This window comes from Plasmodium knowlesi, assembly GCF_000006355.2.
Source record: "Plasmodium knowlesi strain H genome assembly, chromosome: 10".
NCBI classification, from domain to species: Eukaryota; Apicomplexa; class Aconoidasida; order Haemosporida; family Plasmodiidae; genus Plasmodium; species Plasmodium knowlesi.
The window spans coordinates 758371-779976 of NC_011911.2; the positions used below are offsets into that span (position 1 = coordinate 758371).

Below are 21606 nucleotides of genomic sequence, written 5' to 3' on the forward strand. Positions count from 1 at the left end.
TTTACTTCCAACGTGGGAGAAGACGCCTTGGTACAATTTCGTACAGTAACACTGCGTAGAAGCAGATGTACCGCAGAGTCACCCATCCATCAAATGTGAAAGGGGGAAAAAACTCCTATACGTTATATTACCTACGGGATGATTTCCCAACGTAAGAAACGAAAATGTAAAATTGTTACATTGACAAACTGAGTTGAATTGAACACATGGAGAGGTTCGAAAGGAAAGGAATAAAAAAATGTAATGGGGATAAAAAATGAAGATGTAGGGATGTGAGGTCATTTTTCTTTAAAAAGGTGAAGAGACATTCGGGATGGGTAAAAAATTAATTTAAAGTAGGGTAAAAGCATGAGATGCAAAACTGACACTGCAAATGGTTGAAAATGATACAAGGTGGGTTTCGAGCAATGGAGGGTGAATTCCCCTAGGGAGAGCGCTTCACAGGATGGAACTGAACTGAGCTGAACTGGAAGGCCTCTGCGTGAGGAATACAGAAAACGTTTAATTAAAAGTAGAAGCAACAAACGCAGAGAGGGGAATACTTCGGAAGGAAGCATAAAGGTAACGGGGCATTAGCAGATTTTTGTAAGTAGTACGGAATGCCTCTCTTCTCGTTTATCATTCAGGTTTGGTCTCATGCGGAGCTTCAAAATTTTTAAAAAGGGGTTTTTCACATTTGGAGGTGGATCGGTGGTGCTATGTTGCTATAGTCAGGCAACTGTCTTCGTTGGTGTGAGAACAAATGCGGTGAATGTGATTCTGCTACATCACCTCCTAATTGTAATAGCTGGCGTTGGCCATGCGAATAGCCTCCTCTTCGGCCAAGTTCCTCTGATCAGCCACACCCGTGAAAGTCTCGTTCTTGTGAGTATGCAGCTGATAAAAGAGCAGGTATGCATCTTTTGTGTTGACCTGCGACTCCTCAATGGTCGTGACGAAGGTATCATTGAAGTTGTACCACTGACCGTTGAGTTTGACATAGGCGAAGTAGTGCCCCCCACAGAGACCACCCGTGTGGCAATTAACTCCAATTAACTCATATAAAGGAGAATAAGTCGGGTCCATTTTTATCATGTGCTTTAAACCATCCTCCAAAATGTACGGGGCCATATCTAAGTATTCATTTTCTTTGTGAGGGTAGTAAACATAGGAATCAATCTTTGTCCTTAGCCACCTATTCGTGTTGTTAAATCTTTTTAAGTGTAAAATAAGGATGATTGGCATTCGGAATAGGTCGAGCTTCTTGTAGGCTTGTACGTGGAGCTTACAGTTACCACAGTACCAAGTGTTATTCTCATCCAGGTGTTCCTCCTCCGAAAACAGCTTCAAACATGTATCAATCCCATAGCGTTCCTCCAAATCTATGAATGTCATCGTTTTTATGTCCAAGGACAACTCATAATCTATTTCAACACTGTTAAGGTGTATAATTATCAGTCTCTTCTCTTCAGAATTTTTTATGTAATCTGAAAGGTAGGTTTCGTCTCTTTTGAGTTCGAATCCCAGGTTATCTTTTGGCGTCCATTCCTCCTTCAGATTATAGCAAGAAAGATATAGAGTGAATCTGCTGGCGCCATTTTCCTCCATATGAACCCCATTTGGGTTTCCCTTTTCCTCCAACACCCGATCGTACTCATTTGTGATGGTCTTATTTGTAACGTCGGTACTGGATATGCTATCCTTCTTTGCACTTTCTTCATCTCCTCCGCTTTTTACATTCCCGTTATGTGTATACACTTCTCCATAGGGATTCTTGTCATGTGGTTGATTATTCTGATCATTGGAATTGTGGATAAATTCCATGTGTGCACTATTTCCCAAGGGCTCCTTCCTGTAGGCATTTTCCACCTTGCTGTACAGGTCATTCAGTGTAAAATTAAAAGGGATATTTAGCAGAAGGGGCAAATCATTATTTTTCATTTTGTAGAAAAGTTGCTCATCCTTGCAAAGGGGTACTATAAGGAGGGAGAAGTACTTGTCGTGCAGGTTGTACACATCTGGTGTAGAAATAATTCGATCTCTAAGAAGTTCATTGTAGGAGATGTGCTGCTGACAGTTATATCTGCTCTGCCTGATTCCATTGGAATTATATAGAGGCATCTCTGAAGAACTGTCCTGCATGTTTAAATCGTTTGACTCTTCCATGGCTTCGTCGTAAGCCTCTGGTGTGCTCCCATTGACATTTCCATTTGCGTGAGAATTTGTATTTAATTCCCCTGGAACTGATGTCATGGGAGTGACCTCGTCGTCTTCGTCCTCCTCCGCTCCGGGAGGGTAAATTTTCTCTCCCTTCCGAATGGGGCTACCATTATTGTTGGGGGAGCTGAGAAGACCTTTTCTCTTTTTAAGTATCTTGCTAGAAGGATTGCTCTTCTCCTTGAAGGCCTTTTTCTCGGAGGTACCATTATTATTACTACTATTATTACTATTATTATTGTTGTTGGTGTGATTTGTTTCGTTCTTTAGGTTCATCTCTTCATCCCTGAGACTGGTATTGTTCGTAGTGACGGTGGAGTTGGTGAGTACTTCCAAACTCTCATCAGGCACCTTCACATCCATGTTCTTATCAATCAGGTGGGCATATAATTTTGGCAAGATGAAAACAAAAATGTGGCTAATGCCCTTTCCATTTCTAGTATGCGGCTCGGTGACAAAATCTGTGTTATTTAAGACTTGAAAAAATTGATTGCAAGCCAGGTTTTTAAACTTTGTAAAAAGGAAACTCAAATTATTAATTTCTAGCTCTTCAATAGACTGTATGTTACACATGGCACAGATGCTTTCATGGAGGATGCAGATATCTTGTTCCTTCAATGTGTTTGTTATTTTATTTTTATTTTTTATAGCCCTCACGTAATTGGCAATATCGGCATTGGTGCAATTATCTTCATTATCTTCGTAGAATTCATTTTTTTCATCTAAATATTTTTGGTGAAAATTAAAGGCACTAGTGTTAGTGGCATCTGCCGTCCCACCACTACAACTGCTACCACTGCTACTGGGCATAGGTCCATTGGCATGATTGCTATTTCTGCCCTCATGATGGACAGTCTCCTTGCTATTTTTTATTATACACTTATTATGAAGTAGAATATTTTTTCTTTTCACTTTTAAATTTTTTATTATGGTGAGAAGGAAAATTTTCAATTTTAGTACTTCCTGTGAACCACTGAAAGAGCAGGAGAATCTCATGCCTATTGGTACATCCCTGTTTAGGATAACGTGGAACCAAATACGATGGTTCTTTTTAGGAGGTAAGGGGATGGATAAATACATAAACGGATCGAAGGCTATGCTAACTTTCTTACATTGGGGGCATTGTAAACGCGATCTGTACTGTCCTTGGAACAGGTCCACTATAATGGAGTTGTTAATTTCTTTGTGTCTATTCCAGGATGCTTCTGCTACATCAATATCTAATTTGTCCAATCCTCCTTGTAATTTCTCTTCGTAATAGGGCTTCTTTTGTATTAGGTTCAAATCTTCATGGAGTCCATCTAAAAGGAAGGCTAACAATTCTTGTGAATCGTGTTGTTGGTACCCGTAAAACTCATCCCTCTTTTCACTTATAGCTAATTTTAATGCCTTTGGTGCGTACGGTTCGCTTCTCTTATTTATTTTCCAAAGTTCCAGCAATGTTTCGTAATAAGCTTTCGCTAGTCGTCCATTTTGACCTACTGGGTTGGAGTAGTTTATGTGATTCCAAAAGGTTCCACTTAGGAAATAGTTAGAAAATTTTTTTATTTTCGCTAGACACTGCAGAGAGGAATTCAAGAAGCACGTATTTCCTAAATTGATCAATCCTCGATCACCCCCATGTTCAAATATATAGCTTATTTGTTTATCCATGTTTTCTTGTGTATATCCAAGGGTGTGGGTAGTACTAGCATACCCTCCGGTGCGTCCACTCGAATAGCCCCTCATACAATCTTCCTCCTTCTCTGACCTCCTAAAACTCGCCTCCCGCCTCGTGTAGGCATAGTCGCTCTCATTTGTCAGACATTTTATATCCGCTCGCTCATTTGTTATTAAGAAACAGGTTCTGTCATCGATATCATATTCGTGAATCTTGTTGTTCAAGGGGTACTCTGTCGAATCGTGCAGATACAGGCGCTCCCAATTGTACTCCTTCTTTCCGCTCATTTCCTCTGCGTAGAATAGGTTCTTCTTGAAGCTCGCGGGGTCGAAGTCAGTGACGATCTGCAGTGGGGGTTACGAATGGGTGAGGATGTTGTGCGAAACAGTTGGTGCGAAACAGTTGGTGCGAAACAGTTGGTGCGAAACAGTTGGTGCGAAACAGTTGGTGCGAAACAGTTGGTGCGAAACAGTTGGTGCGAAACAGTTGGTGCGAAACAGTTGGTGCGAAACAGTTGGTGCGAAACAGTTGGTGCGAAACAGTTGGTGCGAAACAGTTGGTGCGAAACAGTTGGTGCGAAACAGTTGTTCAAAACAGTTGTTCAAAACAGTTGTTCGAAACAGTTGTTCGAAACAGTTGTTTGTGGTGTTGGCGCGGGCGCATTACCTCCCTTAGGACATCCTCCACCGTGTCGTTGCGCAGGACGACGATCTTCATCTTGGACGGGCTGCTGAAGTCGTTCGGGTTCTTCGAGTACACCACAATTTTCAGGGGCTGAATGTCAACCTTATAAATTACCTTCTCCCTCTTCGGAACCTTATAGGGGTAAACAGCCCTAGGTATTTTTAAGTTAAAGTGAAAATGCTTTTCCAACACATCTATGGCCTTCTCTGGGTATAGGAGGAAATTAACTCCGTTGCCATTTTCGTAATCCTTGAGAAGTCTGGTCCTCGTGGTGACATTACTGGCATCCTCCACAAATATTCTGTTGTCGATCAGAGTTTGGTATCGACTCGCCTTCCCTTCTTCGTAGCTCTTCAGGCTGTCTATGAATTCTTTGTTCACGATGTACCTACGAAGGGGGGAAAAAAAATATTCACTTTAATGATAAGAAAAAAAAAAATAAAATAAAATAAAATAATAAAACAAAATGCACATGGATACTACCTCCGTAGAGAGAAAAAAATAATGATCAAGCAATTTCTCGCCATGAACTCACCATGTTTCATTTTCGTTCTTTGGATCGAAGGGCAAATTATCAAACAGTTTAAACAAATTCAAAATTTGGATCTTATCAAGAGTTAAGCTTTTGCTAGGCGAATTCGAAGTGACTGTAGAATCCATTTTTTGAAAAATCAGGAAGAAGGAAAAAAGGAAGTAGGCCTCGGGGGAAAAATAGGCGGAAAAAACAGATCAGAGATGATAACAGATGGGAGGTACCTCAGGATGAAAGTCGCCTCTACATGAATGGCTGCGTTGTCATTTCGAAAATGGTTCTCCTGTTCGCAGGGTACGGTACGCGTGGGGCACACCTGCGACGGTTTGACTTCACTGAGCTACGCTTCGATACACTTCGATACACTTCGATACACTTCGATCCGCTTCGGTATATTCCGATTTCCTATTTGCGTGTCGTTCTTCTCATGATTTCCCCCTCTCGGGACGCTCAACTTCGGTGAAAAAATTGTCCAGGCAGGATCCTTTAATTTTGTAGACAATAACAGTGGGGGGGAGAGGTAGTAGACTCTCCCCGTATAATATCCGCGTGTACTTCGTACTTATGTTGCTAACACCGTTTGGCGATTCCGCAACGGAGAGGAGGGGGGGGGGCTTGTGCCTTTGTGTGTTTGGAGACGAACTACACAGCTCCTGGTGACATGCCTGCATTAATGAAGCAGCTCCACTGACGACCCTGTTTTTTCCCCCCTTACTCTTGCTCCAATGTGATATTTTTAATTAAAAAAATATATATCCGCATGTAATGCAAATGCCACCCAAAAAAAAAAAAAAAAAAAAAAAAAAAAAAATTGCAAAGTGTGGATGACAGGTGAAGAATGTAATAATTTCACCAAGTGTGGGACACGGGTAACGGGAAAAAAGGGAAATAAAAAAAAAAAAAAAAAAAAAAAAAAAAAGGGGGAAACTCGGGTGAACACGCTACGTCGATGCTGTGCCGAAACTGCGGCAACCCTACGCAAAGTGTCGCGGAAAGTTCATTCTGGGGAGAAGCAGGCTGAAACAAACGGAGCATAAGATGGAAATCAACAGGAAGCCAATGACAAGCCGACAACAAATGAACAAGAAAAATAGAAGGCCGGAAATGAAAAGAAAAACCCTTTGAGCAATTCGCCTCACTTCACGTTTCATATATCAATGCGCGATTTTTTATTTCGCTTTTTTAAAAAAATAAATAAATTATATCCATATAATATCCTTGGCACCTTTGAAGTCCCGGGGCAAGGAGAAAAGAAGCAGGCGTTCAAAATTTTCACATACAATTTATATATACCATACAATATATGTTTCGGGCATTAGGGCCATTATACGTACCTTTCGTGCGCATATATACAGGGCGGTCGTTGCCCGTTTGACGTTCCTCATGCGGTTTAAATTCATTTATTTAAGCCTGCATGGGCACACGCTCCGAAAATTCAATCAGCCAGCGCTCGCATCGCCGAAGTTGACAATTTGGCAATTTGTATACTTTTTCCTTTTTTTCCCCCTTTCTTTTTTCTTTCTTTCTTTTTTTTTTTTTTTCTCCTTTTTCCTTTTTTTTTTTTCCTTCACTTTTCCCTGCCTACGTCGCCTTGCGACAACAAATGCGATGCGCTTCGCGGCCTGCAGCATTCAATCCTTATATTATTATATATATTTTTTTTTTCTTCCGTATAAAAAAAAAAGAAAAAGGGGGAACACAATGTCATAAAAACAAAACACACTTGAGTTTCCCACACTGGTAAAAATATTTTCCTGTGTTGAGGTGTTAAACGTGATTACGCTTAAAATGAAAAAAGAGGTGTGTCACTTTTGAAGACTTATATTTTTTTTATTTTCTATTTTTTATTTTTTTTCCTTTTTTTTGGGGGGGGGGGCCGAGGCTTTGTGAAATTAGCTGCGTTTTGGGTGTAACCATGTTTAACCATTCTCCCGGTGTGTTTCCAAAGTAGGAGCGAGCAGTTCAGTGTGGCACAGGGCAAGTATCCTAATTTTTACCAAGTTGGTCTAGGCACATCGTGGCTACGTTTCTTTTTTCCGTGTAAGAATTAATGCAAAAAAACTGTAGTAAAAATTGTCGCCCTTCCCCCTCCTGTGCGCCTGGGAAAAGCATAACGCAAAAGTATTCACAAAGCTACATAAGTACATAATAAACGTTAGGAGATTTACGTCTCTTCGGTTCAAGGGTTGGTCAACCAGTCGTGAATTTCCACCTACCCCTCCCCCACAGGTAGATTTTTCACATCAAGGTGTAGGTAAATTTTAGCAGCCATGTTATTAAAAAGGCAGCTGCACAATTTGGGGAAATTTTTTTTTTTTTTTTTTTTTTTTTTTTTCCGTCTCACGGGGGTGAAAATTTATCTTTGGTTACTTCTCCATCTTGATGAGCATTCTGTTCTTCTCTTCTCTTCTCTTTTTTTTTTTTTTTTTTTTTTTTTTTTTTAACTACGCCGTTTTGGTTGTTTTGTCCCCCGCGGAGTGCCCAGGTTGTCGTTTGACAGGTCCGTGTTGGGCGTAGCAAAGAAATTGTCATTCAGCCATCAAGCAAATCGGCAAGAGAAGCTGCAAAAGGAGCAGCAAATAGAAACTGCCGAAATAAGTGGGCATTAAATTTTCCGGAAATTGCCATATACTCGTGGATGATGTAACGCGCGGGCTCTTACCCATCCGTCGAGAGTTCCCCTTTTTCTTATTTTATTTTTTTTTTTTTCGCGTGTACACCTACGTTGTAGCATGTTTGCAGAGGGAGAATTCTTCTTTGCTTAAGCTTAAGAGTAAGCACTATACGGGCGCGTGGGAAAATGCAGGGACAGACTACCAGTCGTCCAGGTCATTCCGCAAGCTTTCGGGGGGAAAATGTGAGCACACGCTGCAACGAGAAGGGTGACCAGAGAAAGGTAGCCGGGTAAAGGGTAACCAGGTAGGAGGTAGCGCTACTAAAAAGTTATCGCTAAGAGAAGGCCGGAAATACCTCGAATAATAATTCTACAAGGTTTGTCCTCTCCCTGATCGCCCACACCACTCAGTGATGTTCGGCGACTGGTTCCTTGCACCAACTATATTGCTCATCTTACTATATATCCTTCCTTGCGCGAACCCCAACTTCTGCTACGCTTATAAGTTACCTAGAGGAAAAGTTACCACTTGGGTATTTAACCCATGTGTGGAATTAAGACAAAGGAAAAGTTCTCCCCTCGGACCGATCTACGGTAGTAGGGATAATTTTGAGGCAACTAAAAGGATCGTTAGCATTTCTGATGGGGATATACCTAGAACACTTGATCTCTTGGGATTCCCATCGAGGGGGAGTAAAGCCAAAGGTTGGAACGCGGCACGTAGTTTTATCGAAAGGGTAGGGTTGACACAGAAGAAGTGGCAGAACGGAAACACAAACAGGAGAAATGTGAGAAAAAAAAAAAATACATATCTGTTCCTGTTTACGAGAGACCATATTGAATATCCACCCATCAGACAAAAGGCCAAGGGACGGGATTCCGCCATCTATGGGAGATCCCCCAAAAAAATCGAACACAGCAGTAAAGAGGGCACAAGCCCCCGTGGGGACGAAGAGGGAAGGAATAGTAAAAGTGTTAGGAATGAAGAACTAATAACTTCACAGGAGGAAAAGTACAAAAAGAGAAAGTATGCAAAAGTGAAGGACGAAAAAAAAAAAAAAAAAGAAAATTTGCAAAAGGGCGATGGAGAAGGATTCACCGAGGTAGTAACCTCTTTGCAGAAAAAAGAAGTGAAGCAGGGGAAGGACTTATCAAAACTTGGAAGTAAGTTAATATATGGTGAGAACAATGATCCGAGGGAGGCTATCACAGATGATTCGATCAGAAGAAGTACCTCCCCCATGAGGAATAAGCAAAAGATTAAAAATAAATTTGTGCACACCAATGACGGGGGGAATACCCACAGCATATATGGACAAGGCGTACCATCTTCGTATTATAAAAAGAAGCGAATTGAAAAGGAGGCAAGTTACAAGGACAGTCAACAAGAGAACGCCGGAATTGATGCATACAAATACCCCCTCGTAAAAGAGAGCTATTCTAAATTGAGAACCCCTGAGGGAGATACGCCCAGTGAAGACAACATCGGGAAAACCTTCGAAGGTGAAGTATATTCAGTAAGTCCAAATGCAATTATAGTGAAAATAAAAAATACAAACCTTTTTGGAATGCTCTTTAAAAAGAGATGTAACTTTGGAGATGATGTGGAAGATCTGAATGAGTATTTCAAAGTGAAACAAAAAATTTTCGTAAAAGTGTTAGGAATAAATATGAAAAAAAAGTTGTATTACTTGGGAAATATAATTAAATACAATCCAGATGTGGAGTTGAAAATTGGAGATACATCAAAGGGATTAATCACCAAGTTGTGCGAATCGTACGTATTTGTTAAGGTTCTGAAAAATGGAAGCACTGGGTATCTACATAGGTCGAAAGTGTTTTCCCCATCTGAAGCACATGTAGGGGAGGAGAACAAGGGTAGACATAACCACAGGTGGAACGACTTATTAAGAAGGATACAATTTACAGAGATATTTAAAATCTGGGATATTATAGATGTAGAAATTTATGAGAAACCTGATGTGAACTTTAAATCCAACTATATATTAACCATCCCCGAGGAGTCCAAGACATTTTCCAAGGTGCTTACCTATTTTGATTCCTTGTCGGAGAAACTCCCACATGAAGAGGAAGTGAATCAGGTAGGAGGTGAAAACATTGTAGATCAAGCGGAGGGAAATCTATTTCTGAATGAAGGGGGGAGTATCCCGTTGGACGATCCCTCAGGCGAAGGTGCAACTGACAACAGGAAGAGGAGAAGTAGAACAAGTTACACAAAAGAGGGACATCATACAAACCCAACTCATGAACAAGAGAAAAACATGACAACACGCGGTACCCCTTTTTTAAAAAAAAGTAAAGAGACGATCCATAAGGATAGAGCATCGACGAAGTTGTATCGGGTGCCTGAAAATGCAAGTTTGTCTGTTTTTGCGAAAATTACAAAAATATCGTTATCGTCGTTGAAAAAGTTTTTTATAATTAACGAGAGTAGGGAATACCATTCGGGACATGCACTCAGCTCGGATCAGATAAAGAAAGCGAGCGACCATTTTAAGATTAGCTGTGTGGTCGACGTTGGTGAGGAGTTCCAATTGGAGGGCGACCCCGGCGAAGGTAGTACCGTGGAAGCGGCTACCCCAGATGTTTGTCCAACGAGGGAAAGTAACCTCGCAGACGATGTGGTCGCTACTACTCTGGAAAGCTCACCCGGGAAGGGAAGGAACAAAGAGGAGGAGAAGGAGAAGGAAATTCAAGGCGGTGTGAAGGCAAACTCCAAAGGGGAAATCAAATTCGGGAAAAAGAGTGACCGAGTGGTGAGTAAGCCTGCGCGTATTTCTTCGCCAATGGAAGATCCAATCGAGAAAAATAAAAAGAGAAACATTGTAGTGACATTTATCGGGCATATCAACCATGGAAAAACGTCGCTCTTCGATTATATATGCAAGACGAACGAGAGGGATAAGGAGAAGGGACTCATAACTCAAAATATAAGAGCCTTCAAAGTGAAGTCGAGAAATAATGATTTCACATTTACACTGATTGATACCCCAGGACATGAAGCCTTCATGCCCATTCGAAGCAGAGGTGTTAAAATATCTGATGTAAGCATTTTAGTTATTTCTGGAGAAGAAGGAATACAGGAGCAGACAGTGGAGTGTATTAAGCTGATTAAAGAACATGACATACGAATTGTAATCGCAGTTACCAAGATGGATTTGCCGAACGTATCGGTGGATAGAATTGTTAATGATTTAGTGTATCATGAAATATATACCGAAATGAATGGCGGAGATGTTCAAGTGGTTCCTTGTTCCATTATGAATGCAGATTCTATGGACAAACTAGTAGATGCAGTATATTTAGAATCCGAATTTTTGGAGTTACCATTAGAGGAGAATAAAGATGGACAGGGAGTTATCCTAGATTCGTACGTTGATAGAAATGGAATCGTATCCATTAACTTAGTGCAAAGTGGAACCCTGCGTGTGAATGATTATTTCTACACAGGATCATCCTACGGGAAGGTGAAAATGATGAAGGATCACTTGAACAAAAAGGTAAATTTTGCATGCGCCTCAGACCCAGTGATGGTGGTAGGTTATGAGAAGAACTCCATTCCTGTCGCAGGAGACAAATTTTATGTCGTAAAGAATGAGACAATCGCGGAGGAAATTGCACAACACCACAGGAATGAGTTACTAGCTTCACAGATGCGGGACTTTAGTTATGGACAAGAAGAAGGAAGCCTGGATCGATATCAAGAGTACATAATTAGGGAGGGCGCCATTCCCTCCGATGAGCAACAAAAGCAGAAGGATGCAAATGATCACTCACAGTTGGAAGAAACTGCAACGCAGGAAGACTCCCCCCAAGGAGAAGATAGCCCCGAAGATAACCCCACAGAAAAAATTAACAACGAAAGGGAGATTAAAAATTTTCAAGAAAAAGATCTCAGGACAGTATACGTAAGTTACTTTATCAAATGTGATAAGCAAGGTACGATTGATGTTTTAAAAAATTGTCTCCAAAAATTACAAGTCAATGATACACTGCACCGAGTTCGAAACAAAATTGTCTATTCCAGTATCGGAGATATCACTGCCAGTGATATTACGTATGCTCAAAGTTTTGACGCTATCATTATTGGATTCAATGTTAAGCTTTCTAAGAGCTTCCCAAAGAATGGAAAGAACATCACGAGCGGTGGAAAATCAAATAGCCGAATTATTTATGTGAATGTTTTGTACGATCTGATTGAAGAGGTGGAAAATGTAATGAAGGAGAAACTGAGTTCGAAACCGAGGGGCACATATAAAGGACAGGCAAGTATTTTAAAAGTTTTTAATGTATCCAAACTGGGTAAGGTGGCCGGGTGTGTGATCACCAGTGGCACCGTTAACAACAATAGCAACGTGAGAATTTTGAGGAACGACAAAGTCATCCACATTGGAAAAATTGTGTCGCTTAAAATTGGCAAGGAGGAGAAGGAGCAAATCAAGCAGGGCGAAGAGTGTGGCATGGGCTTTGATAACTTTGTGGATTTTCTCCCGGGGGATACGGTCGAATCGTATGAAGAGTAGGCGGAATTAACTGTGTGATGGGGCGTTCTATTTGCAGTTCAATGTGCGATGTTGTGGGCCGAGGAAGGATTTGACCCCTTTAGGACCCACAATTATAGGGATAAAGCTTCAATGTCAAAATGCTCTCGTGGGATCTGCACTGACATTTTTGCCTCTTTCCTCTTTTTTCTTCTTTTTTTCTTTTTTTCTTTTTTTCTTTTCTTCTTTTTTTTTTTTTTTTTTTTTTTTTTTTTCGTCTTTCATCCGTGCAGAAGGGGGAAGGCCGGTATGTGTTTACACTTATTTGCTCATTTGTCAACTGTGTCATTATTTTTTTTTTTAATAAATACAAGAACCTACCTGTCTACCTTTGCAGCCGCTTTTTATTAAGACAAAACTCTTTCTTCGTTTATGGGAGGGATATATTTTTTTTTTTTTTTGCATTACAAATGGAGAAGCAAAAAAAAAAAAAAAAAAAAAAAAAAATGTAAAAAAAACAAAAAAAATGTAAAAAAAACAAAAAAATGTAAAAAAAACAAAAAAATGTAAAAAAAACAAAAAAATGTAAAAAAAAAAAAAAAATGTAAAAAAAACAAAAAAATGTAAAAAAAACAGTTGTTTCAACAAGTTATAAAAAATTGTCATATATACTCTTTGTGCAAATGGTTGGACACCACAAATGTGTTTGTATAAAAACAGTTAATCAGGTGTGTTGTGTGAAGGGGTAGATAGATATTTACACGTAGGCTGATTTGATGATGCCTTTTTTTTTTTTGTTAAGCCACCTTGACGCTGGAAAACATGGTTTCCAGGCTGTCAGTGTCTTCGTTAAAAATTTGTAGTGTTAACTTGTCCAGGGCGAAAATGTACGTGGTGATGACGAAGCAGATGATGGCGCAGAGTAACCTGAGGAAAGGGGGTAGCATGATGAGGGCAAACAAAGGTAACCGCGTAACAAATATTAGGAAGGTAAGTGGAAATATATATACATGTATACATATAATGTTCCGCCTTTTTTTTTTTCTTTTTTTTTTTTTTTTTTTTTTTTCATGTTAGGCTTTACCAGTAGAGGCCTAAACCCAAGGCGATGTACGACTTGAAGGCAAAATATGGAGCTACTATGGTGACAGCGTAAAAAATGGACGTGTTCAGCCCAATGGCAGTTCCTAATTCGGATTCTTCTACTCTCTTTGTCATTTGACTAGTGCCACATATGTATAACAAGGCTCCTCCACAAAGAGGAATGGACATGAATATAAGGACGAGATATTCATTAGCCCCACATAAAGAGAGTGATAAAAATCCAATTAAAGTTAAAGGTATAGAAAACTTGCAACAAGTTATATCCCCCCCAATGGAGCTTAAATAAGGTGCCAGCAGGCCCTCTGCAATGATGGTTAACATTCCTGCATAAGTCATCAGGTACGATGTGTGTGATGGGGTTAGCTTGAACATATCCACCAGTACAGGAGCAAAAGCGAACTTTGTCATTAAAATGGGAAGTAAGCCAAAGAGTATTAGTAAACACATTCCATAGGTTTTTCGAAAAAGATTTAATATACGTATATATTCCTTCTGCATGCTACTGAACATTTCCTTTATTTTTATTTCTCCTAAGTTGACTGGTCTTAAAAGTTTTGGATCCTGATTCAATGTTTTGGCTACATACAATGCTACTATCTGTGAGGCCAGTGCGATAAGGAGGTTGCCTCTAGAACCCACAAAATTTACCATGAAGCCTGCGATGAGACTTCCTAGGATTATTCCCATTCCGTAACTGAGATTGAGGTAGCCGATGGCGGCGGTCCTGTTTTGGCTATCTGTTTTGAGGCACACCAACAGGGAGGAGGCTTGAAAAGCTTGCATGAAGAAGGAAGGAAGGAAACTCACGTAGTACGCCCAGGTGTCTCTGCAAGCCGGGAGCTGCCAAGGGGGGTGGGTGGTAAATTGGGATAAATTCCATGAGACACATGTAGGAGAGCCTTCCCCTCGGGGGAGAAGAGAATGTCAGTTGTCTACCCTCTCTCACCATAAGGTACATCAGGCTGGAGGAGCAAAGGGACAAGTAAAAGGAATTCTTCACGCCCCATCTGTGGGAGGAATGGGGGTAGCACATGATAAGGGGTGTCACTGTTTATACGCAAGTATGTATTCACGCATCTATTCACGCATCTATTCACGCATCTATTCACGCATCTATTCACGCATCTATTAACGCATCTATTCACGCATCTATTAACGCATCTATTAACGCATCTATTCACGCATCTATTAACGCATCTATTCACGCATCTATTCACGCATCTATTCACGCATCTATTCACGCATCTATTAACGGATCTATTAACGCATCTATTCACGCATCTATTAACGCATGTATGTGTGTGTGTGTGTGTGCAGGTGCCCCTCGGGCTGACGTTACAACGAGCACTCATTTTAACATATCAGCTAGTCTGCCAAAAAACATGGAACCCAAAAACTGGAGTAGAGAAAAAAGGGTCAAGAGGTATCCATTGTGTTCTATGCCGGCTTTGGAACTGATCAGCTGCGTGTATTTGTGTGGAGAGGGTGAAGATGAAAAGGTGTACGTTTGCATACTGAGTGGTGGGGCTAGGGGGAAAAGCAGGATTAATCTAATTAAACGTGAGGGCTCTTTCCCCCTTAAGAAAGTACATGCTCACTCACCATATAGGGTAGCATGGCAATTTGTATTGTGTAGCCAATCCCGTAGAGAACGTTTATCAAATGAGCTTTGCCTGAAGGGGGAGAAGTGGTTACCCTTTTTTAATGATCAACCAGATGGGAGGGAGGCGGGATCTACCAATACGAGAGTTTGTGTGCAGAGGCTCGTCGATGTATGACGCGCCCGAACGGTTGGGCAAACAAATGGTATTACCAATTGATGAGAAGAAAAACTTCTTTTCCCCCTGGACAAGGTCAGATGGGTCGCCTGCGACATTGTCGCTTTTGTCTAACAGGGCGGAAGTGACGTCCATTTGTTCGATTTGAAGTTCTTTTTTTCGTTATATGGGGTGAAGCAAGGATACGCACAAAGCAACAGTCAATTCTTTCAAACGGAAAGGGAAGAACACACCGACAAGATAATCGCTTTGGAATATGAGGGACAGACAAAATGTGAACGTGTTAATTTCCTCTTTGGGAATTTTTTTTTTTTTTTTTTTTTTTTTTTTTTTTTTACCAGAATTTACCAGTGAACGTGTGGCTTGACTAGACGATTGAAGGAATAATGTAACGCACGTCTACAGTGGTATGGTTTTCATGAACCATATTTTGTCCTTTTAAAAAAGGGGAAAAGAGGTGTACGTACTCTAAGGGGCGCTCGGCATGCAGTTCACTTCATGTCTCATCATCCTTTGGGGCCACTTCGCGCGGGTGCTTAGTAAAGGGCGACACGGTATGCCAATACATGAGAATACATATGCGTTTCTCCTAACTAATGTGGATATGCATTTGCACATTGTCTGTGTAGGGTTGAGCGAGGAAGACTTGACAATTGGGCGAACAGAGCAGGTAGCCTGAAATAGGGTGGGGGTGACCACCGAGAGAATAACACAGAGGAAGACGGATGGCTATGTGGGAGAAGATTTTTTCATCCTTCTCCCATTCCTTTTTGCCTGGTTCATTATCCTTCCTTCTCCCCCCCCCCCCCCCCCCCCTGGTGACGCATTCTCCAAATAACAGTGCATTTTGGGGGGGGGCGCTCCATACCAAAGGCAACGTGGACGCATAAAACGGGGGAAACGTCCTTCTGGAGGGGAAATAATAAAGTGCTAAGAGGTGAGCGCAAAATGTGGCACTAATATATATATATATATACCTACTCGTGCAACACATAAGTGGTCTTTTCATCCTCCTGCGATTATGTGATGAAGGTTACCCTTCACCAGTCGGATTTCCCCCCTTGTGGATTTTTTTTTTTTTTTTTTTTTTTTTTTTTTTTTTTTTTCCCCATTTGGTAAATTCATGCAGATAAATTTAAAAGGATGATGCGTGAGTTCGTTTCCCATCTGTGATGAAGAAACACTTTGGGACATGATGACCCCCCCCCTGTGATATTTATGCCAATCAGATTTTAGTGCGTCGTATCGTGGAAAATTGTGTGGGGAGTTATAGCGTGCATGCGTCGCACCCCTAGCTCTGTGGGTCCGTTTGGCGCTCAGGTTTGTACTTCCTAAGAAGTGAACTTACGGTGATGCGCCAGGATATATGTTCGTGCATTCCGCTACTGTTTCGTTACTTTACTGTTTTTTTTTTTTTTTTTTTCTTTTTTTTTTTCACCCATCGCGGTGTACCAAAACGAATATGGGTAATTCTGATCCGTCCCATTTTCCTGAAACGATAAAGTGAAGTTGGTCCTGAGAATGCATCCTTCCCAGTTGACAGTGTGGGGACCAAGTGGTTGGCACATCGCCTGCTACATGCACTGTCATCCAAGCACGTAAATATAGCTACATATATATATATATATATATATATTTACCGATTGGCATTACATAAGCAGCGCGTGCCGCCCCTCTTTGGCTAGGTACCTTTGGTGAACCATGTCGACCACGAACCCCACGGGGGAAACCACCGAGTGGGACGACCTGCAAAGGAAGTATGGGAATTTGCCCCCACTCCAGAAGGAGGTAAAGGAAGAAGAAATATATCTAAACAAGTTGGAAAAACTTGAGGGAGTCAACCCGCTAGAGAAAAAGAACCTGCACGAACTGACCTTGTTGGAGGAGAACTGCGTGGACGAGGACTACCTTAAAATCATCGAAAAGCATAAAGCGAATCGCATAAAAGAGATAAACAGAAGTAGGGCCCTGGATGTATTTGGGACAGTGTATGAAATTTCAAAGGACAACTTTCTGACAGAAGTTAATGAAGCCAGTAAGAGGAACCCCCTGGGAGAACATGGTGGGCGGTCAATGGAAAGCACACGGGGGGATGAAGATTTAGAGGAGGACGAGGAACAAGGAGTTGCGGCATCATCCACAGAAGGAACAGAAGGTACGCATGTGGTAATCCATCTGTATTCGGATAACGTTCTCGCGTGCAAAGTGATTAATAGCATATTAATTCAAATGGCCAGAAAACACAAGTACGTTAAGTTCACCAAGGGGGTATACAATCGAATTGTAGAGAATTACCCTGAGTCCAAACTACCAACGCTTCTCATTTACTACAATGGTACATGCATACACCAGATTTGTAACCTACTGAACAACATAAAAGGAGGAATGAACAACTTAAGTTTGAAAACCTTTGAACGACTTATGGAAAAATATAATATTTTGAGATATCCTTCAAGTTGGATGAACAGTAGACAGAGTGTTAGTGATCACAGCGTTAATTCTAGTGATGTTGACAGTGAGGAGGGAAGTCGCTATGCGGAGAAGGGTACTCGCGTTAGAACACATAAGCAGTACACTTCTTTTAATATGTTTGATAGCAAGTACACAAGTAGGGACTACTCCTCTGATGAAGATAGGGAATTGAAGTCCAGGGGGTATGCTTCCTCCATGCTCGACAAGAAGGTTAGTCGAAATGAACTCTAAATGAGCAAAATAATATATGTTTGTTTATCGGAGTAGGCGTCTTAAATGAGAAAGAAAAATCGATTGATTTCCACATTATGTGTTGCGTTCTCGGGGGAGGGGCACTCCTTTTTTTTTTTTTTTTTTCCTCCCCATATTTTCTCCTATATTTGTTGCCCACATTTGTTGCCTACTTTTTGGTCCAATGTTTTTTTTTTTTTTTGTTACCAACTGGATGTAGTTTCATGTTGGAGGGACGGGGGAGAGGCACACCCACGTCTCGGCTGCGAATGGCACGTGACCTTCCCTCTCCAATGAACAAACAAACAAACAAACACACACAAAAAAAAAAAAAAAAAAAAAAAAAATATATATATATATATATATATATATATATATCAAGCCAAATAGGCACACATTCGGAAAAAAAAGAAAAGTGCAGGAGTGATATTACATCGGATAGAGAAACACAGAAATGGGGATGTGGCGCATACATACATGCACATCTTCCCCTAACGCGAGAGCAAGGCCGCAGAAATCTGTCCGTTTATATCAGGAGGGAACAGAACCTTGGCCAAGCAGAGGCCCTGTGCAGGGGCGCAGAGCTTTACCTTGAGTGGCTTGCGAAAATGAAGGGCATCTTGCACATCTTGGTATTGCAACAGTCCGACTCCAACCTGAAGTAGAGTGCCGACTATTATTCTAATCATGTGATAGAGGAACCTATCTCCCTGGATAACAAATTGGTAAATATTACTCCTTAATTCGTGCAACTCCAAATAATAGATGTTGCAAAATGGGTTGACCTTCCTTTCCTTCTCCGTTCCTTTCAAGGTCCCGCAAAAGAATTCAAAGTTGTGTTGTCCTATGAAGAGCTTGGAGCACTCCTTCATTTTCTCAATGTCGCAGGGGATGGTTGAGCTGATTCCCCCCTCTCGGTTTATTATGTGCAGGCAGTGTGAAACATCTGGTTGGGTTGGCATTTCGGTTGGCATTTCGGTTGGCATTTCGGTTGGCACTTCGGTTGGCACTTCGGTTGGCACTTCGGTTGGATGTTCGATAGGTTGTTCTGTTGGCGATTGGGCCGCTTTTTCCCTGCCGTGCGTATCATCAGATACGACCGCTTCACGAATGATTTCTTCACAGGTGGGTTGCTCCAAAGCGACCGCTGGGCCAACTTGCGCGGCGTGGTCGCCAAGAGGGTAACACAAATTTTCGTCTACACTGGCGATGGGAAGCCTCTCACTGGACAACTCGTTTGTCGTTATGCAGTTATTTTGGTATTGGACGGTCTGCTCCGTGGCCTCCTCTAGTTGTTCTTTTTTTTTTTTTTTTTTTTTTTTTTTCGAATTCCCCCGAAGGAGAAATGCAAACCTCGGGTCATCATACAGTTGCCATGCGTAGTTTCTCTCCAAAGGCTGGCTTGGAATTCGAATATCAAAATTGTAGGTGTAAATTTTCCCCAAATTATTAAACCTTACATTGAAGTCTGGGAACGGTGCATTTAAAACGCCTAAGATTCTTATATCCTTATTTAGTAAACCATTTAATGCCATTTTGATCTTATGTAAGTTACCATCACACGGGGGAGGCTTTTCATAAGACACATACTGGCACACATATTCCTTCGCGTGGACTCCCTTGTCAGTTCTACTTACCCCAATAAATTCAAAGGCCTTCAAATTGGACTTCATATCTTCTTCCTCTCTTTTAACTTGATATCCATATCCATGAATTTGCAACAAGCAATTTAAGATGGTGTTTTGCACTGTATCATATTTGGAGTCTCCCTTTGTTATCTTCTTCTTTCCAGTTATTTCATTTTTATAATTTCTCGTTGCCCTTAGGTAAATATCGCTACAGTTTTCAACGCCCGTCCAGCCGCTATAATTTGTACCGTCATAATCTACGACGAGAAGTATGTTGGTTAGTTTGGGGCGCATGGGGGTGGTTTCCACACTTGGGAAGTTACCTGCTTCGAATTCTTTATTTTTATAAATTTTGGGAGGCTCTTCCTTCAGGAGGCTTAACTCGGTAGTATTATTTTCATCATCAACCGACTGTGAAGCCATTTTATTTCTTTTCACCCTTATCACATAAAATGGCTTGTTTCGTATAAAAAAGGGTTCCGTCTGATGTATAACCTTCACTTTGAGGAGCTCTTTGGAGAAGACCCTTTTGCTTTCTATTTTTAAAAAGACACTCAGATATAGAAGGAAAAGGAGAGAATTCATATTCGAGCCAGCACGAGTAACTGTCTTCTTCTATGTGCTCACTCTGGGGTACTACTCGACAGGTGGATAAATAGAACTCTACATGTGTTGGTGGAGAATGAGATCTTTACCAAGAAATCGTAATGTTGAAAAATTGATTGGTGCGATAGGGACACGTAATTTTTACACTTCCGGTTGGGAAAAAAAAAAAAAAAAAAAAAAAAAAAAAATTTAAGGTAACTCTTTGGGGAACGTGCCTACAACGCCTGCTGATTCAACCAATCTGCAAATGCCTCGAGTAATTTTCCTCTTCCTCATTTCTTGAAGGATGGCCTGAGGACTCACCCGGGTGGAGTCGCTCAGATGAGTTTCAGAGCAATTCAGAGGATTTTTCTCTCCGCGAGGACTAACTTTTGAAGTAGACACTCTACCGAAAAAAAATAACCGAACCGTTTATATCGGTACAGCTTTATCCGCCTCAACACACATGCCCGTATGAGTGGAGGGAATTACGCCCCTGGACTCGTCACAAAAATGGATTGCAAAAAATATATGGGTTTAAAGGGGCGTCCACAAATTTGTGCAACAGGAAGGATACAATAAGTGCAAAGCGACAATGCGAACAGAGGGTACCGTGATTAATCCCCAAATAATAATCTTTGTACTTTTTTACAATGTCGAAAAATGGTGAGACGAGACATTAACGGAAAGCAAACTTGCATGAATATTTTTAACTATACAGGTGCGATGATTACATTTTACCCGATGTCTCGAGTGTGCAGGGTGTATGCGTAAAATGCTTTTTCTTTTTCTTTTTCTTTTTCTTTTTCTTTTTCTTTTTCTTTTTCTTTTTCTTTTTCTTTTTCTTTTTCTTTTTCTTTTTCTTTTTCCATCGCTGCTTCAGGGACAGGTTAGTTCAGCTTCTTACATTCGCTAACTGGTTCGTTCCTTTTGCAGCTTTTTTTTTTTTTTTTTTTTTTTTTTTTTTTTACACTCTCCTTTTAAGCCTGTCCCCTCCAACCGCGCTTCCTAAACTGTTTTAATCTCCCTTGCTGTTCTTTATTTTATTTTATTTTATTTTTTATTTTTTTTTTTTTTCCGCTTTTGCCATTCTCTAATATTAATAAACGAAAGGACGAAGATGCAAACTACGTACTTAGCCAAGTATATGCAGCTGTGTAGGTCCATTGTGTTGTTTTCATTTTTTTCCTGCCCTGCACTCCCTTGTTGTGCATACGTTGTGGTGGCAAATCTGTCCTTTCCCAGGGGTGCTACTTAAAAAATCTCACACGACAGGTCTTGGGGTGTGCTTTCCCCGTTTCCACTTCGTTGTGAGGTGATTAAAGAGGTTTTTTTTTTTTTTGTACAAACTGGGCAAAAGAAAGGTTAAAATGGAAGAGCAGAAAATTGCGGACTCATGTATATCCCAATGAGGCACATATTTTTGAAAAAGAAGCTGCCATCCTGGGTAACATCACAAAAAAAAAAAAAAAAAAAAAAATGAACAGTTAAAAGTGTTACTTTTTTTTTTTGAATGAATTGGTGGTTATCCTTATTCCTTTTACTTGTGGTTATATTTTTCAATTGGGGGGGAAAAGAAAAAAACGCTACACGGTAGTGATTATTTTCGCACGGGGCAAA

At 40.8% G+C, this 21606-nt stretch overlaps 5 protein-coding genes across 5 annotated transcripts; 2 read left to right on the forward strand and 3 right to left on the reverse strand.

Moving 5' to 3' along the window:
- Positions 1-774: 774 nt before the first annotated feature.
- Positions 775-5200, reverse strand: PKNH_1016600 (ubiquitin carboxyl-terminal hydrolase 2, putative; the record flags this gene model as incomplete). The annotated part of the gene is made up of 3 exons (XM_002259613.1): positions 775-4200; positions 4523-4928; positions 5076-5200. The coding sequence occupies 3 exons, from the start codon at positions 5198-5200 to the stop codon at positions 775-777; spliced, it is 3957 nt and encodes a 1318-aa protein (XP_002259649.1).
- Positions 5201-8099: 2899 nt separating this feature from the next.
- On the forward strand, positions 8100-12230 carry PKNH_1016700 (sporozoite surface antigen MB2, putative; the record flags this gene model as incomplete). Its single annotated transcript, XM_002259614.1, has 1 exon — positions 8100-12230. One exon carries the CDS (start codon positions 8100-8102, stop codon positions 12228-12230), a length of 4131 nt encoding a protein of 1376 aa, XP_002259650.1.
- A 755-nt stretch (positions 12231-12985) lies between these two features.
- PKNH_1016800 (major facilitator superfamily domain-containing protein, putative) lies at positions 12986-15205 on the reverse strand (the record flags this gene model as incomplete). The annotated part of the gene is made up of 6 exons (XM_002259615.1): positions 12986-13115; positions 13273-14132; positions 14239-14299; positions 14651-14754; positions 14895-14965; positions 15106-15205. The coding sequence occupies 6 exons, from the start codon at positions 15203-15205 to the stop codon at positions 12986-12988; spliced, it is 1326 nt and encodes a 441-aa protein (XP_002259651.1).
- Positions 15206-16771: 1566 nt separating this feature from the next.
- PKNH_1016900 (uncharacterized protein) lies at positions 16772-17773 on the forward strand (the record flags this gene model as incomplete). The annotated part of the gene is made up of 1 exon (XM_002259616.1): positions 16772-17773. One exon carries the CDS (start codon positions 16772-16774, stop codon positions 17771-17773), a length of 1002 nt encoding a protein of 333 aa, XP_002259652.1.
- Positions 17774-18264: 491 nt separating this feature from the next.
- Positions 18265-19986, reverse strand: PKNH_1017000 (tRNA pseudouridine synthase, putative; the record flags this gene model as incomplete). The annotated part of the gene is made up of 1 exon (XM_002259617.1): positions 18265-19986. The coding sequence occupies one exon, from the start codon at positions 19984-19986 to the stop codon at positions 18265-18267; it is 1722 nt and encodes a 573-aa protein (XP_002259653.1).
- Positions 19987-21606: the final 1620 nt, after the last annotated feature.